An 18583-nucleotide genomic window follows, 5' to 3' on the forward strand; every position below is an offset into this window, starting at 1 on the left:
CCGTTCTCTCTTTGACAGGGCGGGGCCTAGGATTTTTTTTCTGGAGGCCAAATAGGAAAAAAATCCGATAGCATCTCTGGTATTGTTCAGAGGTAATCTCTGGTAATGTGCCGTATCTGGCCCGCGGGCCGTAGTTTGGTGACCCCTGGTCTAATGCAAACCAGAGCTGCCAACCTCCGTCCATCCCATTTCTTGAGTAGCCTTGTCCCATTTCCGGAGTATTTCCGGAGTGAATTCGATTCACGCAAAATCCATATAAAATGTAAAAATATAAGCGTAGGAAAATTTAAATCAAACTTTTATTATCATGTTTTTCCATTCATTGAAATATTGTGTTTTTGCAAACTACTGAAAATGTAAAGCATAATGAAAATAAGTTTATCTTTTTGTTTAGGTCCTACGTGCGTTCTATAGTTAGTAATTCCAACATGTTTCACAGTGAAGTCGCACTCGCATTTTCTGCAATGTGCAAATGTCGGTCCTTTTGGAGACGGCTTCATCATGAGATATTTCGTCGATTACGAACGGATAAACTTCTGCGAGTGGCTGGGTTTCTTATTAGAAGTTTCATCCAAATTCCCATCCATTTTGCACTTAACCCGAGCAGGCATGTTGATAAGACTTACCAGTGCTGTGTACACCTACTTCCTTTAAAACAACCCCAGAAATGATAGGATTTCTTTCAAAACAAAAGACTGGTGGTTCAGTCATCCTTAATAATATTTACATCTCTTGTGAAAAAAAAGAAAACAAAAATTTTAAAGTGATAGAAGCTAGCTATGCAATCGATTCTGAATCGATTGCCATGCTGAAGTCGCACAAGACGAATCATTCGTCAGAACTTGTAACTCGGATGATTCACAATAAACTCATGTTACCGAATTCTCCCGGTTTACAGTGCAGTTGAATCAAGGTGGCGGAAGCCGTGGTGATGGTGTGAATTTCGAGGGATTTAAATCGGAAATTTGGCACTTTTCCGAAATAGTTGCTTCAAAAATAATTGAAGTGAATTTTTTTGGCGATTTTCAGAGTTTGCGTTGCATTTCTGGAGAAACTCCTGAAATTCCGAAATAGTTGTCAGCCCTGTAATTTCCAAATCCCCTCGAATTTGTTTTGGAATGGTAGCCACATTCCTTAAATAATCTAGAAAATAATAATCTGTTTTTTAGTTAGAGGTTTTGGAGCTTGGAGAATTGTCAATTCCCCCTTTTTTAAGGTTGTCCTTGCCAATCGTTACATTTGTATTCACGTTTGTACATTTAGCTGATTAAATTTTGTAATTGCAATGCCAAATCTGTAAGTTTTAAGTCTATTTTCTCCCAATTTGTATGCCTTTAAAGCAATGGAAAGCTACCTCATCTAGTTAACATCAATTGTTCAATGCTTATGCAATCCGTGGATATTCTAATAGTCATCAATATGCAACATGACAAAGCATAATCCACACGGGAATGTCTTCCATGCACTGAAAACACTCCATATCTAGGGAAATTATGCCCATTCTGAAATCAAATAATTTATCCAAACCAGCCAGCTACTTTTTATGTAATTGGATTGGATTGGATAACTTCATTCATCCCGTATTCGAGAAATTTCGTTGTCACAGTAGCAAGAGGGTGAGGATGCAGAAATAGGAAAGGCATTTTAAACATAAATAAATAAGCGTGTTGCTGAAGTATATATATATCAGTGGTGGTTGGTGCATTTTCTCATAGCGCCTTCAACGTATCAATCTAACCCTCAAAAACTATTTTATGGCTATAAAACCTCTACTGCAGCTAGAGCTGCGACACAAAAAATAATCAATAAATCAATGCACAAAAATGGGGTATAATCCACTTCCTAGCAGCATTTCATGATTAAATACAAATACTGGAGTTTTTCAGACATTAAAACCAGGCCAGGGAAAAGACAGCGATGAACGTCAATGGCGTATGGGCAAACATTGCCCGAAAATGGGGTAAAATCCAGCCGAAAACAGCATTTATTGATTAAATACAAATACTGGAGCTTTTTAGACATCAGAACCGGGCCCGGAGTATCATTTCCCCGGTAAAAAGACAGCAATGAACGTCGATACATCCATACGTGAAATGACAAAAAATGCACTAAAATTAGGTAAAATCCACTCCCTAGCAGCATTTATTGATTGAATACAAATACTGGATCTTTTGAGACATTACAACCAGGCCAGGGGGGTGATTTCCTCGGGAAAAGACAGCGATGGACGTCAATGGCGAAACGACAAAAATTAAACTGGGGTAAAATCCACATCCGAGCAGCATTTAGTGATTAAATTCAAACACTGGAGCTTTTCAGAAATCAGAACCAGGCCCACAATTGAAATATTATTTAGGAATATAGCCATATTATACTCACCAAAAATTCTTTTTAAATGTACACAATATCCATCCTTTCTTTCTTCCTTGTTTTCTATCGCCATCGAAGCTAATGATGAAAGTCGAGCCTGTCCTGTCATATTTCCGGCATAGTCCGTCTTGAAAATTGCTTTAAATCAACACAACAATATATTTGCTTGTGCAGCTAAGTTAGCGCACTGAACGTGGCGCACACACCATTTTCCCGGCTGTAACAGGCTTGCTAGCTTCGGAGTTGACCGCCCTTTCTTAATGATTTCCATTTTTTTCTGGAAAAGTCCGTCTGGAAAATAGCTTTGTGAGCAAATCTGCAACAGAATCCATTTGTTTTTGCCTCTGTCAGCCATTGTGGGTGGAGTTTGCGATCTCTGGCTGCCTCACTATGGCTTTGGCCCGCCTACTCGCCAATCATAGTTGGTGAAAGCAATGACGTATCCCAGCCAGCAAAATGCCAATGCGAATGAAAAAGCATTGTGGGGTTGCCAACTCAAAATCTGATTGGTTAAAAGCAACAGTGTAGTTTAATGCAGCAGAGCCCGCAGAACTGATTGTGAAGGCTTTGAGGCAGATCTGATCTGGCAACAAATAATGGCTGAAATGTGATTGGTTAAATGCTTCAATATGAAAACACACATGTGGAAGCAGTGCAAGCAAGGGGAAAATCAATGAAAGGAAGCTAACAGACCATTTGGAATAATAAGTATTGATGGCCAAAATATAATCTGATTCAGATATTTCTTAGGCCAGCAGAGAAGGCCTAGAAGGCCCTGACGGCCCGCCACTGATATATATATATATATATATATAAGAGAAAAGGAAGAGAAATTAGACTATATATATAGTCAAATTTACTATTAATAGTTTTGAATGAGCGGTTTGTTCAAAAATACTTTAACATTAGTGATTAATTGATTACAGAGAAAAGGAAGAGAAATTTGACTATATATATAGTCTAATTTCTCTTCCTTTTCTCTGTAATCAATTAATCACTAATGTTAAAGTATTTTTGAACAAACCGCTCATTCAAAACTATTAATATTTTATCACCCGAAAGCTAGTTTTATCAATAAATAGGTGAAAAATCCAGTGTAGGTTTTACTTACTGCTAGAAGCCCTTTGAAATCATCAAATTGTTTTGCTCTTATTTTGAAATGTTCAATGTAAGCGCTTTCTTAGCCGCTAACTGTGAGCTTTAGACTCGCTGCAAGCCCAAATTTATCCCAAAGAATTAACTCCTCCGTCTCATAATTTTTATACTTCTCACATAACGCACAGGCTTAAGCATGATAAAAAGATAAACAACACCGGTATTGATAGATGCAAAGACTCCTGGCCCAGTTTGATGCAACAAAAAAAACACATCACATACACATTAGATCATAGATGTGAGAATACTGAGAGACATAAAACTGTGACATACAAGTTTGAGTGCACTTGTAACCAATTCAGACAACTGTAATGAGATGTCTTACTCTTTTCTCTATTAAAACCTGAGTTTTCTTTTTGTCTCTTTATAACTACCTTTATCAATATATTTTTTCCTTTAGCGCTGAATTTACTTTTGCCTGCAGGGATACCTTTTTCTCTTTTTATTAAGATGGCCAGCAACACACACGCAACACAATTATACACTCACGAATGGACACATTCACATTGATTCTCCATACATGTCTTCAATTATTTTGAACAAGTCGTCATCCTTCGGTGCCCAGGTGTAGAGCCGAAGTCCAGCCCATTAAAAGGGTCTTAAATGCCGTGGCCACGGTCTTCACCAGATGTCGGCTCAACCTCTGGGTCCTTAGGCATACTGACTCCTAAGCTCGAAAGATCAATAAATTCAACAAATGTTAGGTTTGTTAATAGACGAAATAAGCGAGCTTCGTTTATTGTCACTAAATCAAGATCTAACGCATACTGCGTTGTGTTTATATCAAACCGGACAGTGGACAGTTGAGACAAAATGATTTCAATTCTAATTTTAGTCAATGTGGTTGTATATTCACAGGGTTAATCTAAATTCTCCTCAAGCGAGCAATACGGTTCAAAAGAATTCAATGGTCACAGAAAAAAATAAAAACACCATACACTCTTCTCCTCTGCCTAAAACTTCCGTGAAAGGAGGAGGCGTTACCACGCTCTCTTTGCTGGCCTCCTCGGCAGTCCAATCACTTGCTCACAACACTTGCAGAGATTTTAACACTGGTCTATGTGATTTGCAGCACGCACATGGAACACACCACAGCAATTAATTCAGCTTTCCTTACCAAATCCGCACCGAAATATCGGCCACAAATATTTTAGCTCTTATTCTACTATTTCTTGGTACAAACTGGCTCAAATTTTTGTTTATCATTCCAGAAGTGAACACTCAGACTACGTTTTTCCACAATGAGTTCTAACAATAAATTTTTCACACTTACTTTCCACACAGTCCTAAGCATATCATGTTTCGTTCCGCTTAACGCCTTAATAGCACTTACACGCACACGGCAACTTAAATTCTTTATAATATTCAATAATACACGTAGTTAATTAGTCCATTCTCATAAAGACAGTTTTGACTGATTTCAAACACAAGCTGGTTTGAATTCTCATCGGTGGGTCCAGCCGAATATCAAATAGAAATATTCACTCGAAACCACGCTTTAATTTTATTCACATCCCGGATTGATAGTGTGTTTCCTCCTGACGCATATTCGGAGAGCGTGAACCTCAATTCTACAGACGCGCTAAACCTGAAATAATGTTCAAACAGACATTACAATTAATCAACAGTCAATAGCTTAATCTAACCATTTAACACTTTTTCATTAGCTTCCGGAGCAAAAGCACTCAAGATTCCCACAAGGCAAACCGCTCGGGATAACGGTGTCGGGTCAAAAACTGCCCTAAAATCTATTTTCCTTTTTCCAATGAGATGCCAATCAGCTGTTTACCAGCTAGTCTCAGGCCATTTTTTGGGATAAAACCCATTGAAACTTTTTTTCCATTCCTCCGTGTGAGTGGGGCCTTGCCTCCTTTCTTTTTCAACACTGGGTCTTTTCACCTGGGAAGTTTAGAACAACAGCATTGACGCCAGCCACCCACACACACACATCGTATGGCCAATGAAATGGGAAGAAATCTTACCTTTTTAAAGCCGTTGACCCGCAAAACAATGTGCACGTGGAGCAACCAGCATTCAACGCTTCTCCCTCCGTTCCCGGTTCCGTGATGCCAATTATTGAGGTTCGAACAGACTGCACGCTCAGGCAGGTTCTGGTTTGGCAGGGCGAGACCCAAATCTTTATTTGCCAACCTTGCGTCTTTTATAGCCCGTTATCATGAAGGATCTACCCTTTACCGTCATCGTTTTGGCAGAAAGATATCATTCTCTAACGTTCTCTTCACGGGTCAACCTGACTCTGGTGAGTGTGCACAGGCCTACGCATACTTTATTAATTAGCTCTCATTCCACAATACGTGCTCCTGGACTCGACTCGGAACCCTGTTATTGGATGTGCTAAATTTTTTGAAGACCTCCTCAACACACCTTTCCATGAGTAGGCGGAGCCTAGAAACTCTGAGACGGATCCTCCTATGTCTGGGGTTTAAGTCACTGAGGTGGTTAAAAAGCTCCTCAATGTAAGAGCCCCCAGGGTGGAATATATCTGATGTCTAAAGGCTCTGGATTCTATGGGGGTGTTCTTGGTCGACACGCTACTCTAAAATAGTGTGAACATCAAGGACAGTGCCTCTGGATTGGCAGAAAAGCATGATGGTCCCCCATTTTTTATTTTTTAAAGGTGACCAGAGGGTGTATTGCAACTATCGGAGATCACACTCCTCAGCTTCAAGGGGAAGGTCTATTCAGGGGCACTGGAGCACAGGTGTCATCAAGAAGTACGTTCAGAAGTAGCAGTATGGTTTTTTGTCCAAGCTGAGGAATAGTGAATCAACTATACCCTCAGCAGGGTTCTTTGAGGGTCATGGATGGACTTTTTTCACCTCCCCTCCTCTCTTGCTTAGCCTAAGAGACTCCAAATTTACTTTGCAGCCAAATTTGACACTACATTAGAAAATCACTTCTCTGAAAATACGCGAGCAGGATGGGTGGGTTCCTGATTAGAATAAAATAAAGTTTGGCCTCCTAACTGTGCAAACACCTCGTGGGATGTTGCACTGTGGTCTGGGAATTATTTTGTAGCGCAGTGAGAAAGACACATTCTTGATGTCAAATTTTGTCAGAACTACTATACAGAATGACACTAAAGTTTGCTATTATGGTAGGTGATTACAGAAAAAGAGTATGGCTTAGATCAGGGGTCTCAAACTCAATTTACCTGGGGGGAGCTAGAGGCCAAGTCTGGGTGAGACTGGGCCGCATCAGGATTTCCACAAGAAAAGCGCTGATAAAACATTCCAACGTTATCAAATATCTTAATTTTTTTACAAAAAATAATGAATTAGATAAATTAACTTAAAGATGAATAAAAAAATCAATCAATCAGTAATACAAAAATAAAATAATAATAATGAGAGATATACACTGGCTGCCTAAGTAGAGAAAATGAATTATTTTTATTCCGTTTCAAATGTCTGTATTAACAGCTCTTTAACCTTTAACTTTCTGAACTTGAATGGAACATTGAATATGAAATATTCTGAACACGGCTTCTCTTGCCTACTCCTTGCTGCTAGAGACCTGGCAGCGCTTCTTCTCACATAGCTGAGTCACATTTGGCTTGAGGGAGGAAGCAGTGGAGACCCTCAGTAGAGCTTGAAGATGCGCATCAGTAAGTCTGGACCTGTACTTGGACTTATTGAAGTTCAAGGTGGAGAAGAGCTTCTCACACAAGTATGTGCTCCCAAAAAGGCACATGGTCCGCTTGAACATTCGGGAAAGTTCAGGGAAGCTGGGGGTCAACTCTCTCAAAAATTGCCCAAGCTTGTCTGCTTCTCCACTCACCTCCCTGAACTTGGCTTTGAGTGCAGAGTTGCACTGCAGGTCAATGAGCTCCATTTGAAGCTCAGGAGGGGCATCTTGCACATCAAAGGAGAAGGGTCCGCAAAAATTTGAAATGTGGCTTTGTGTGTCTTGAAGTCTGCAAATCTGTGATCAAATTCCTCCTGTAGCTTCGAAATGGCCTCAACATACTTCTCACCACTGAATGGTGTGCCTGCATCCACGAGAGCCTTGCATGCTGGGAAATGGCAAAGGTTTGTCTGAGAGAGCTGGGCTTTCCATAACACAAGTTTAGTGCAGAATGCTCTCACATTGTCAAACTTCAGGCATCTGCTGCAAAGGGCCTGCTGATGTATAATGCAGTGCAGAGCTATGGCCTCCTCCACACCCTCCTCTTCCAGTTTTTTTAACAAGTGCTACCAGTCCATTCTTCCTCCCTATCATTGATGGGGCTCCATCGGTTGTTATTCCGACAAAGCTCTTCCATGGCAAACTGGCATTCTTAATGGCATCACACAGCTGGTGAAATATTTCCTTCGCGGTGGTCTGGCCATGCATTGGAATTACTGTTAGCAACTCCTCCATTACTTTACACCACGGACATATATTGCGAGCTGGGCAGTGTCTGTGATGTCTGTGGTCTCATCAAGAGCCACTGAATATACACTGAAACATTGTGCTTTCTCACACAGTTGATCATAAATGTCACTTGACAGGTGAGAAATGCGCTCTGCCACGGTGTTGGCAGAAAGGCTGATGTGGTTGAACAGACTTTTCTTTTCTGGACAGACAATATGTGCAGCCTGTAATATGCACTTTTTGATAAATTCACCTTCTGTGAATGGCTTTCCTGCTTTAGCAATCAATTCACAAACGGCATAGCTAGCTTCGACTGCTGCATTACTGTCTTTGGTAGCCTTCTTGAAGAAATCCTGTTGCCTCAGTATTTTTCGTACTCCTCAGCATGTCTCGTAGTATAATGACGTTTCAAATTGTATTCCTTGTGCACCACAACTTTTTCAGTGCAAATGAGACACGTCGGAGTGCCCCTGTGTTCAACAAAGAAATATTGCACTCCCCACTTTTCTTGAAACTGTCTGTGCTCATCAACGACCTTTCTCTTCACGCCAGGCTTTGAAAGAGACATCTCTGGGGCTCTGTAATATGTTTTTCCACTTGGAATGAGTCTCGGGTTGATCTTTCACGTTCAGTCGCGCGGGTTTGTAGAGCATGCGCACTTTCGCTCTCCGTTTCTCCGTTTCGCTCGCGAAGATGGCTACACTGACACAGGCTGGATCACGGATCATAGCGCCTCATTCAGTTGTATGCTGAGAGCAGCGGAGGAGTGTGCGCGCCGAGCGGAGTGATCGGTTTCACGGCTTCTCCTCCGCCCAGCTGATTGGAGGAATGAATGAGTGAGTGAGCGAGGCACTGGACAGCCCGGCCGATGTCCCGCCCTCCAGAGCCGTATACCTCACCGTGATTGATTCATTCAGCTCCGAACACAACAAGTGTCATTCATATCAATCTTACGGGCCGCACGAACATTAATCTTTCATATTAAGACGGGGGCCGCAAATTATCGTCCCGAGGGCCGCAGTTGGCCCGCGGGCCGCGAGTTTGAGACCCCTGGCTTAGATGAAAGGAAGGTACGTTTTTGGTTGGAATAGCCCTGCAAAATTACTGACATTGCAATCAATGTCTTTTTCATAATGGTCACTTGATGCTAAATATACATTTTTATATTAATCTAGAAAATCTTGCTAATTATATACGTTTGCTAGATGAGTCATGTATTATTGTATTTATTATGTTTTCATGTTGAAGTTGGTTATCTAAGAATTTCCCAGTTTATTATTATTCTCAAATGGAGTATATTTGAGCAGCTGTAGCAAAAGCTTTTTAATTGTTTTTTAAACAATTGGGTGGCCCGGTACCCTAAGCATTAAATAATTCCATTTTAGCATAGAGGCTGTAGGACATGTATCAACAAAAGACAATATAAGAAAGTAGGTAGCTACTTGGATGCTTCCCTGGTGAAGTGTTGGGGTAATGTTTTACTGGGAAAAGAGGCCCCAGGGCAGACCCAGGAGATGCCTCTTGGACACCTCTGTGGTGAGATGTTAGGGGCACGTCCTACCGGCAGGATGCCACAGGGCCCAGGACACGCTGGGGAGACTGTATCCCGCCTTGGGATCCCCGCTGGTTGAAGTCACCTGGTAGATGATAATCTGGGTTTTCATGCTGGAGCTGCTGACCCTGTTCTCCGATAAACCAGAAGCATTTACATGATTGGATGGTAATGCTGGTGACATGGCTAAGTATCACCGTGTGTGTCTTGATTTCATATTTCTAAATGAATCATTTCACCAGCAATAACTGTAATATATTGATAATGATAGTTGCCTCGGGTTATGGAAGTGTGTTTAACCACGCCACTTGGAGCCGCGGGGTAGCACAGCGTAACCCGGACGTAGTAGTGTTGTGTGTCCGGTTTGTGTGTGTGTGTGTTGTTGGAGAGTGGCAATAAAGAGCTACACGTGTGTTACCCTGGCTCCGCCGTCTATTGCTGTTATGGATATATTAACAGTTATATAAACTGCAAAGTTATCACAGTGGCGACGAGGATGGGATCCCTTTCCAGGCGGTAGGGATTAAAAGTTTCGGACGAGGAGATTAAGGCGTTACAAGGAGGTAACGTGACTTTGCAGACTAGCATTAGCAAGAGTGCTAAACTAACGGCGGCGCTGCATCATGGCCAGATTCTTTGGAAATCTCGGCGAATACGAAGAAGTTAAAGAAGATTTTGAATCTTACTTGGAACGTTTTGAACAATGGATGATCATCAACAAAGTGGAGGAAGGAAAAAAAAACGCCGTGTTCCTGTCTATAATAGGTGCAGAGGCCTACGGGCTGTTGAAGGGCCTTTGCATACCAGAGAAGCCTAGTAGCCTCTCATATGAGGTGCTAAGTGGAAGATTAGCATCTCATTACAACCCGAAACCGCTGGTGATCGCGGAGCGATTCAAGTTTCAAAAGAGGAATCAGAGAGAGAACGAGTCTGTGTCGGATTATATTGTGGCGTTGAAGCAGCTATCCAGCCACTGCGAATTTGGTCTCCATTTGGACGAAGCAATGAGAGACAGATTTGTTTGTGGATTGAGAGTGGAAGCTATTCAGAGAAGATTACTCACGGAGCAAGATCTAACATTTAAAAAAACATGCGAACTGTCGTTATCCATGGAAATGGCATCAAAGAATACGTTGGAGTTCGCTAGCAAAATGGAAGAACCCGCCACCTTAAATAAGATTGACCAGGAAAAGACAAGCAGAGGTGCGTGGAAGTACCGACCAGCCACCGGCGATTGGAGGGGTAGAGCCACAAGTGGAGATTTCAGACCACAAAGAAAAGAGAATCACCAACCCTGTTACAGATGTGGACTGAGCAACCACGCCCCTCAGGAATGCAGGTATAAAGGAGAGACATGTTACAAGTGTTCAAAAGGAGGACACATAGCAAGGATGTGTAAAACGAAAAGTTGGCAAGGACACACACAGTATGTAAAAGGAAATCAAAATGAGACAACAGGAAGTGCGGATGATGAACTGTGGGAGTCATATCCCTTGAATGCCGTGTATCCCACAAATGCTGTCGGGAATTGGAAGAAGGGAATGACAGTACAGGTCATATTAGAGGGAACTCCTCTAGAGATGCAACTGGACACAGGAGCGGCTGTAACACTTGTTTCGGAAATAGTGTATAAGAAGCATCTCTCTCATCTGCCTTTGGAAGTAAGTAAAGTGCAGCTGTCAACTTTTTCCGGAGAGAACATTCCTTTGATGGGACAAGTGACGGCCAAGGTAAAATATGGGACCCAGGGTGGGGAGCTACCATTAGTGATCGTAAAAGGTGACAGACCAGCCCTACTTGGCCGTAACTGGCTCAAAAACTTCAAACTGGACTGGGCACGCATCTTCTCAGTTATACCAGCAAGGGGCGGTAATGATGCAGATGAGGAGTATGGTGACTCAAAGCCCAAGAAAGTGCGTGCAGTACCCCGTGAGCAAAAGCATAAGCGCTCCAAGGATTCACAGGATGAAAGTGAGGACTCCGAGGAAAAACTCCCCAAAACCAAAAATGATTCAGCAGATGACTTTGGTAGTGATGACCAAGACAACGACTTTGGAGAGGAAGATGAAGACGGAGGAAGTGACTACAGTATAGAGTACAGAACGTCAGCAGAAAATGCCAACGCAGATGCGTTATCTAGACTGCCGGGGAAGGGGAAGGATAACACCGCGGAGGAAAACAGCATCTTCTATTTCTCAGTAGTAGATGAGCTTCCCGTGCAAGCTACAGAGATTGCACAGAGCACTCTCAAGGACCCAGTCCTATGCAAAGTACTGGAGCTGACTCGGTCTGGATGGCCAAGTCAAAACAAGGACGAGAGACTGAAACCATACTTTTTCAGGAAAAATGAACTGTCGGTGGAACAAGGTTGCATATTGTGGGGAATTCGAGTTATCATTCCACCAGCACACCGAGAGCGGCTACTGCATGATCTTCACCTAGGACACCCGGGAGGGTGCAGGATGAAGGCCTTGGCCAGGAGCTATTTGTGGTGGCCGCAGTTGGACAGTGACAGAACATACAGTACAACAATGTGACGCCTATCAGAGTGTGAGGAAACTACCTGCACCTCTACACGTCTGGAAATGGCCGACTAGAGTTTGGCAGAGAATACATATTGACTTTGCAGAGAAAGACCAACACCACTTTTTAGTACTAGTGGACAGTCATTCAAAATGGCTGGAGGTCATCGCCATGGCAACAACCACAGCAGCCAAAATGATTGAGGTGTTGCGGAATATTTTTTCTTCCTACGGGCTTCCTGAGGAGATTGTTTCTGACAACGGACCTCAATTCACTTCGCAGGAGTACAAGACATTCCTGCTGAGCAACGGAATAAAACAAACTTTGGTACCAGCTTACCATCCCGCTTCCAATGGAGCGGCAGAGCGAGCAGTTCAGACAGTGAAAGTATCACTGCTGAAACAAGTACTCGAGGAGAAGAAACAAAAGGTCACAATAACTATGCAGCACAGGCTAGCTAACTTCCTGATAGCATACAGGAGTACACCGCACACTGTTACAGGATGTGCACCAGCGGAACTGTTTTTAAAACGTCAAATCAGGACCAGGTTCAGCTTACTGAAACCAGATCTCGCTCGAGTGGTGGAAGCAAAACAAGAGAAGCAGAAACACTATCATGATAGAACCACCTCCAAGCTGAGACATCTGTCTGAGGGTGACTCAGTTCTGATCCGGAATTTCCGTGGAGGGAAGGAGAGGTGGACAAAAGGAACAGTGGAAAAGAGACTCGGATCAGTCACCTACCTGGTGTGGAATGGTGTGAGCCGACGCTCGATCCACATTGATCATCTGCTGTACAACCAACCGTCCAGACCAGAGACATTGGAGCTTCCGGATGAGCAGCTGGACATCACAAACAAGTACCCTGTGGTGGTTCATGCAGATGTGGGGGGGAAAGGCACACCTGGAGCAGTAGGTGGTAGCCCGTACTCACCTGAAGAGACACGTGTAACATCTTCACCAGGCTCAGTGGCCTGTGACAAGACAGTTACACCTGACAACCGAGCAGTCAGTTCCCCAGAGGTGTGTGGGCGCAGGTACCCAGTGAGAGATAGGGGCACCTCCGAAGCGACTGAATTTGTGATCGGTCAGTGTGAGGAACGTCGTTCCTAAAATAAAAGAGTTCCTGTTCATACAAAAATGTGAAAAGAGTTCCTGAGATTGGAATGTCAAAGACTGGAATATTGAGTCTAATGGTTGTGTTAGCAGTAATAATTTAGTTACAAGTTGAGAAGTAAAATTATAAAAAGTTAATGAGGCAAAGACAATTGTTGGAGTTGAGTGCTAAGTCTAAATAGGAACTTCATAGTTAAAGGGGGAGGAGTGTAATATATTGATAATGATAGTTGCCTCGGGTTATGGAAGTGTGTTTAACCACGCCACCTGGAGCCGTGGGGTAACACAGCGTAACCCGGACGTAGTAGTGTTGTGTGTCCGGTTTGTGTGTGTGTGTGTTGTTGGAGAGTGGCAATAAAGAGCTACACGTGTGTTACCCTGGCTCCGCCGTCTATTGCTGTTATGGATATATTAACAGTTATATAAACTGCAAAGTTATCACAATAACCATTCTTGATTTTGTTGTTTTTGTGTGAGGTGTCATTAAAAAACAATGACAATACAAGTTTTGGCTTTTCCTGGGTCTTAAAAAATAGGCAAACTGTTCTAAAATGGCTGACAATAATGGTAATTTAAGAACCATTATGTAACTTCTCCGCTCCCGCATTATCTTTCAGATAATCCCAAGGAGATTGTTGCCAATCTAACTGTAAGTATTTCCATTTTTTCATTGCCATGATTTTGAAAATATTATGAATGTTTTCATTGTTCTAACACATGCAAATATTATTTTCTCTAGAGTTTTTATTACTCTGTAGGCATTATTAAAACAAAACTAGTTGACAACTGTAGTGACCACTTTCCTAAAGGGTTGATTATATTTTTTGTGTGTAGTGTAAGAAACCAGACCAGCACTTTAGGCCCTATTTAAAGCAAAGTCTTCCAAAGAGACTGCATTACGCCAATAATCGACGGATTGAGGATGTGCATCTACTGGTCGAAAGGAAGTGGCACATTTCAAGGTGCGTTTTAAGATATTCACATATTACAACCTCTTTCAATTTTAAGGTTTAATGTCAATTAACTTATTTTATCTCCTATCAGTGGTTAGGTTCAGAGAGCAACAGTCTAAGCGTAAATCTTTATAGGTCCATCTAGGTTGCTCCCAGGATGAATGAACTCTGTAGAGTTTTCAGTGTCTTCCAGTTTCACCGGATTTGTTTGGAATACTCCACCAGGAAGATTTGGCAAGCTACCAAATATAAATAACTAAGCTACCACTCTTGTTTTACATATATTAAAGGAACTCATGTTTTAAATCACCTTTTATTCATTTAATCCTCAATGTTCCATGCGTCTTCGTTTTATAAAAGAACTCCAATAAACACGTCTCTCATCTCATTATCTGAACCGCTTTATCCGCATTAGGGTCAGGGGGGGGGGGGGGGGGGGGGCTGGAGCCTATCCCAGCTGACTCCGGGCCAGAGGCGGGGGACACCCTGAATTGGTGGCCAGCCGATCGCAGGGCACAAGGAGAAGGACAACCATGCACACACAACAATACCTAGGGGCAATTTAGAGTGTCCAATCAGCCTACCATGCATGTTTTTGGAATGTGGGAGGAAACCAGAGTACCCGGAGGAAACCCACGCAGGCAAAACATCCAAACTCCACACAAATGGACATGACCTGGATTTCAACCCAGGACCCCAGAGCTGTGAGGCCGACGCACTAACCACTCGCGCCACCGGGCCGCCCAATAAACACGTGTCAAAGTCAAACAATTTATCACCATGACAGAAGTATACAGTGCGTTGGGTAAAACGCTAACACTACCCTAGCCGAAGCAGAGATGTGATATATTGACAAAGACAACAGTTTATTAAGTTTCTAGTCCTCCCTACACATATGGCAGGAGTTAAATCCGCTATTAGCAGCCTGGATGTTTCGTGCAGTAGACCTGGGAACTCATACTCTGTTACCTTATGACCTCTGGTGGATGCCAGCGGTCAACAGCCGTCCTTCATTTATGGCCCACTCTCCTACCAAAACAGTCTCCATCTTCCTGTAACCCCACACATTTGAGTTGCACTTGATGCTCCGTGTAACTGACACGAAAGAGCAAGAGCGAATGATGAATGATAGAGATAGCAACTGTGAGAAGAGCTGGACTTCTTTAGTTTTGTTTGTTTCATTGTTGTCCTTTTAAGAGGTTAATATATAGTTTTCTTATGTTCTGTTTTTGGGTACACGGTCGATTGGTCGCCGGTCTTTTGGTCGCCGATCTTTTGGTCGCCGGTCTTTTGGTCGCCGATCTTTTGGTCGCCGGTCTTTTGGTCGCCTGGAAGGTTATTGATAATTGCCATTTAAATCGTTGCTCAAATTCCCTGAATACAAACTGCGAATTACTATTTAGTCATACTTAATGCCCTAGTAATTATTAGGCTAAAGAAAAGCTCCAAATTTCCCGAACTTTTATTGTTTTTTGTTGGAGAACTTTGTTAAGACCCTGACTGATGTACCTTCCTAAGGGGACAACTCATGTACATCCAAACTCTTATACACTCACATGTCGGCTCAGTGAAACTGCTCATGGCCATTTTTGGCTTTTATTGATGCGTAGACCGTGTTGTTTTACCTTGTTTTGTCGCCGGTCTTTTGATCGTTGATCTTTTGGTCGCCGGTCTTTTGATCATCGGTCTTTTGGTCGCCTGTCTTTTGGTCGCCCGTTGTCGCGGTCTGGGCAACCAAAAGACCGCGACCAAAAGACCGGCGACCAATCGACCGCACACGCTGTTTTTGCATACATAGATACATTTGCATACATATTTCATACAGAATCGGGATACTTTTATAATTCATTGGGTTAATGGCAGTATTAAACATTGTGGAATGAATCATGCTAATTCAATGTAAAAGGCTGCTCTACTTACGAAAAATCCAAAACAACTTCAGGAACCAATTAATTTTGTAAGTAGAGATACCAGTACATATATAAGCTCCAATGGTTACTGTTAGAGCCATATTTAGGTGTCTTTAATTTCTATTTATTGGAATTTGATTTGTAAGTTTTGTGAATAATTTGGAAGAAGAAATAGTGTTTAATTTATGGTCATAAGGATTACTGTTATATAACTGCTGGCTGAACCTGAGCGTACTTACCTGAGAGGGTCATGTGATGTGAAACTCCGCCCTTTGACATGCCCTGGTGCCGTGACCCGGATTTGAATGGTTCATTCATAAAGGCCAGGGGACAGGTGACAGTGTGTAAACTTTACACACGGCCCAGTCTCACCCAGACTCTGACTCTAGCGGCCCCCAGGTAAATTGAGTTTGAGACCCCTGGTGTAAAGGCAAACAGTTTTTGCCTGCATACTTTATCGCATACTTTACTGACCTGAATTACTCACGTAGTTTGGTTTAGTTTATTATCCGATCATTATTTGAAAGTCAACCGGATTGTTTAATAAATTTCTTTGGATTTTAATTTGGACAACTCTTTATGTGTGCTTTTGTGTAATGCGCGTTGAAAGCTCCATCATCTGCCTTGCATGGCTACAGGTTATATGAACATTAAGCTTGAAATCGGCACAACAAATAGTAAAAAACTGGCCGCAGATCGACGCATTAAGAACTACAACTGACTACAAAGAGGGACTGCATGCTTCTGTTCTTGTGGATTATACCCATGAATCGACTGAAAAGTTTGCTGTCAGAGGTCGCGGTGTAATAAAGGAACAGCGCATCGAGTCGTGAGTACTCATGCAATGAACGGATACATGTAAATAATACCGACGGGCTCGCAAACAGCAAAGCTTTATTCCTTGATTATTGTTTGAAACAAACGAACTGTAAAGAGTTTGAGTTATGATGTCTGCGGAAGCAGCAAGACTTTCTCACGGCAACGTGCTAAGGTAAATTGGGAGTGTACTCGCAAAATGAATGGCATTAAATCTCTGCTGAATGAAAGTGGAGATGTCAATCAGGTGGAACATCTCATGATAGATTTTGTGAGATGTATCAATGACTTTAAAGTTGTGCATACAACAGTGCAAGATCTTCCAAATGAGGAAGAAAAGGAAAATGATCATGAAGATTGATTTAGGCCGCAAATTACAAACTTTAATTATTTCATGAAGGATGTGGAATTGTGGAAAACGCAACAGTGCAATTTACTGCTGAGCTACACCATTTCTGTGATGCAAGTGAGTCAGGATATGGAACTGTGAGTTACATCAGACATACAGATAAAACAGGAAACGTCCATATTGCCTTCATACTTGGAAAATCCAGAGTACCCCCACTCAAACAGATAACAATTCCTAGACTGTATCTTACAGCTGCAACACTCGTTAAGGTGGACAGGATGTTACAAAAGGAACTTCACATGGAATTGAATGCTTCCACCTTTTGGACGGACAGTACAGCAGTACTGAAGTACATCCACAGCCGAACAAGAAGATTTCATACTTGTGTTGCAAACCGAGTTGCAGTGATTCAAAATCTCTCCAAGGATCATCAATGGCGATATGTACGCTCTGAGGATAATCCGGCTGATGATTCATTATGTGGCTTGTATATGCAACCGCTCCTGACTTCCACCAGGTTTCTCAATGGCCCCCTTTTCCTGCCCTGGCATGCCACAAGATCTCAGCCATATCCCTCCTGGTGATCCAGAGGTAAAGGATGTCACTGTGAAATATGGGAACCTCCAGACTGACACCACCACGACTTTAATTGAGTATTTCTCTTATTGGAGGAAATTACAAAGAGCTGTGGCATGGCTGCTCAAACTCAAGAAGCTCCTGCTTCAAAATTGCAAAGGGAAATTCCTCACAAGCAAACAAGAGAAGCCACACGGCTTAACTGTAGAGGATCCGGATGAAGCAGAGTAAGCTATCATTTGTTATGAACAACAGCGTTACTTTGGTCCAGAACTGACACTCTTAAGAATGGACAAATCAGTGAAATGTGATAGCTCCATATTTAGACTGGATCCAATAATTGAAATGGGCATCTTGAAGGATGGAGGAAGAATAGGTAAAGCACCCATATTTGTGAGTTCAAAGAACCCAATCATCCTTCCTAAAGCATCTTGTATATTTCAATTGATCCTGAGGGACATCCATCAACAAGTTGGACACGCACAAAGGAACCATATGTTGTTAAGACTGAGAGAAAAATTCTGGCTCTCTTTTGCTAACTCTTGTGCCAGGCAAATTTTAAAAGTGTGTGTCTTTTGGAGACGAATGCTGATTCAAGTGGGAACACAGAAAATGGCAGATTTACCAGAGGATTGTGTCACCCCTGACTTTCTCCCATTCTCACACGTGGGTATTGACTACTTTGGACCTCTGGAGGTCAAGAGGGGGTGCTCACATTCGAAATGCTGAGGAGTGATATTCACCTGTCTGGTAAATCGAGCAATCCACCTGGAATCAGACAGGAGATTAGACATACTCATGCATCCCTGCCATCTGGCAGTTTCTATGTGGGAGAGGACAAGTACTCACGATCAGAACAGACTGTGGCACCAACTTTAAATGTGCA

General features: G+C 42.4%; 1 protein-coding gene across 32 annotated transcripts in view; it reads left to right on the plus strand.

Annotated features, from left to right (window-relative positions):
- Positions 1–18583, plus strand: part of enpp2 (ectonucleotide pyrophosphatase/phosphodiesterase 2) — a 360090-nt gene that overhangs the window by 173906 nt on the left and 167601 nt on the right. For all 32 annotated transcript variants that reach the window (XR_013300101.1, XR_013300100.1, XR_013300099.1 and 29 more), the window contains 2 exons: positions 13711–13742; positions 13928–14055. Coding sequence is in view for 23 of the 32 variants with exons in the window: in XM_077599517.1 (XP_077455643.1) it covers positions 13711–13742; positions 13928–14055 (160 nt within the window). In the remaining 9 variants the exon portion in view is untranslated. The remainder of the gene's footprint in view (positions 1–13710; positions 13743–13927; positions 14056–18583) is intronic.

This window comes from Stigmatopora argus, chromosome 4, assembly GCF_051989625.1.
Source record: "Stigmatopora argus isolate UIUO_Sarg chromosome 4, RoL_Sarg_1.0, whole genome shotgun sequence".
NCBI classification, from domain to species: Eukaryota; Metazoa; Chordata; class Actinopteri; order Syngnathiformes; family Syngnathidae; genus Stigmatopora; species Stigmatopora argus.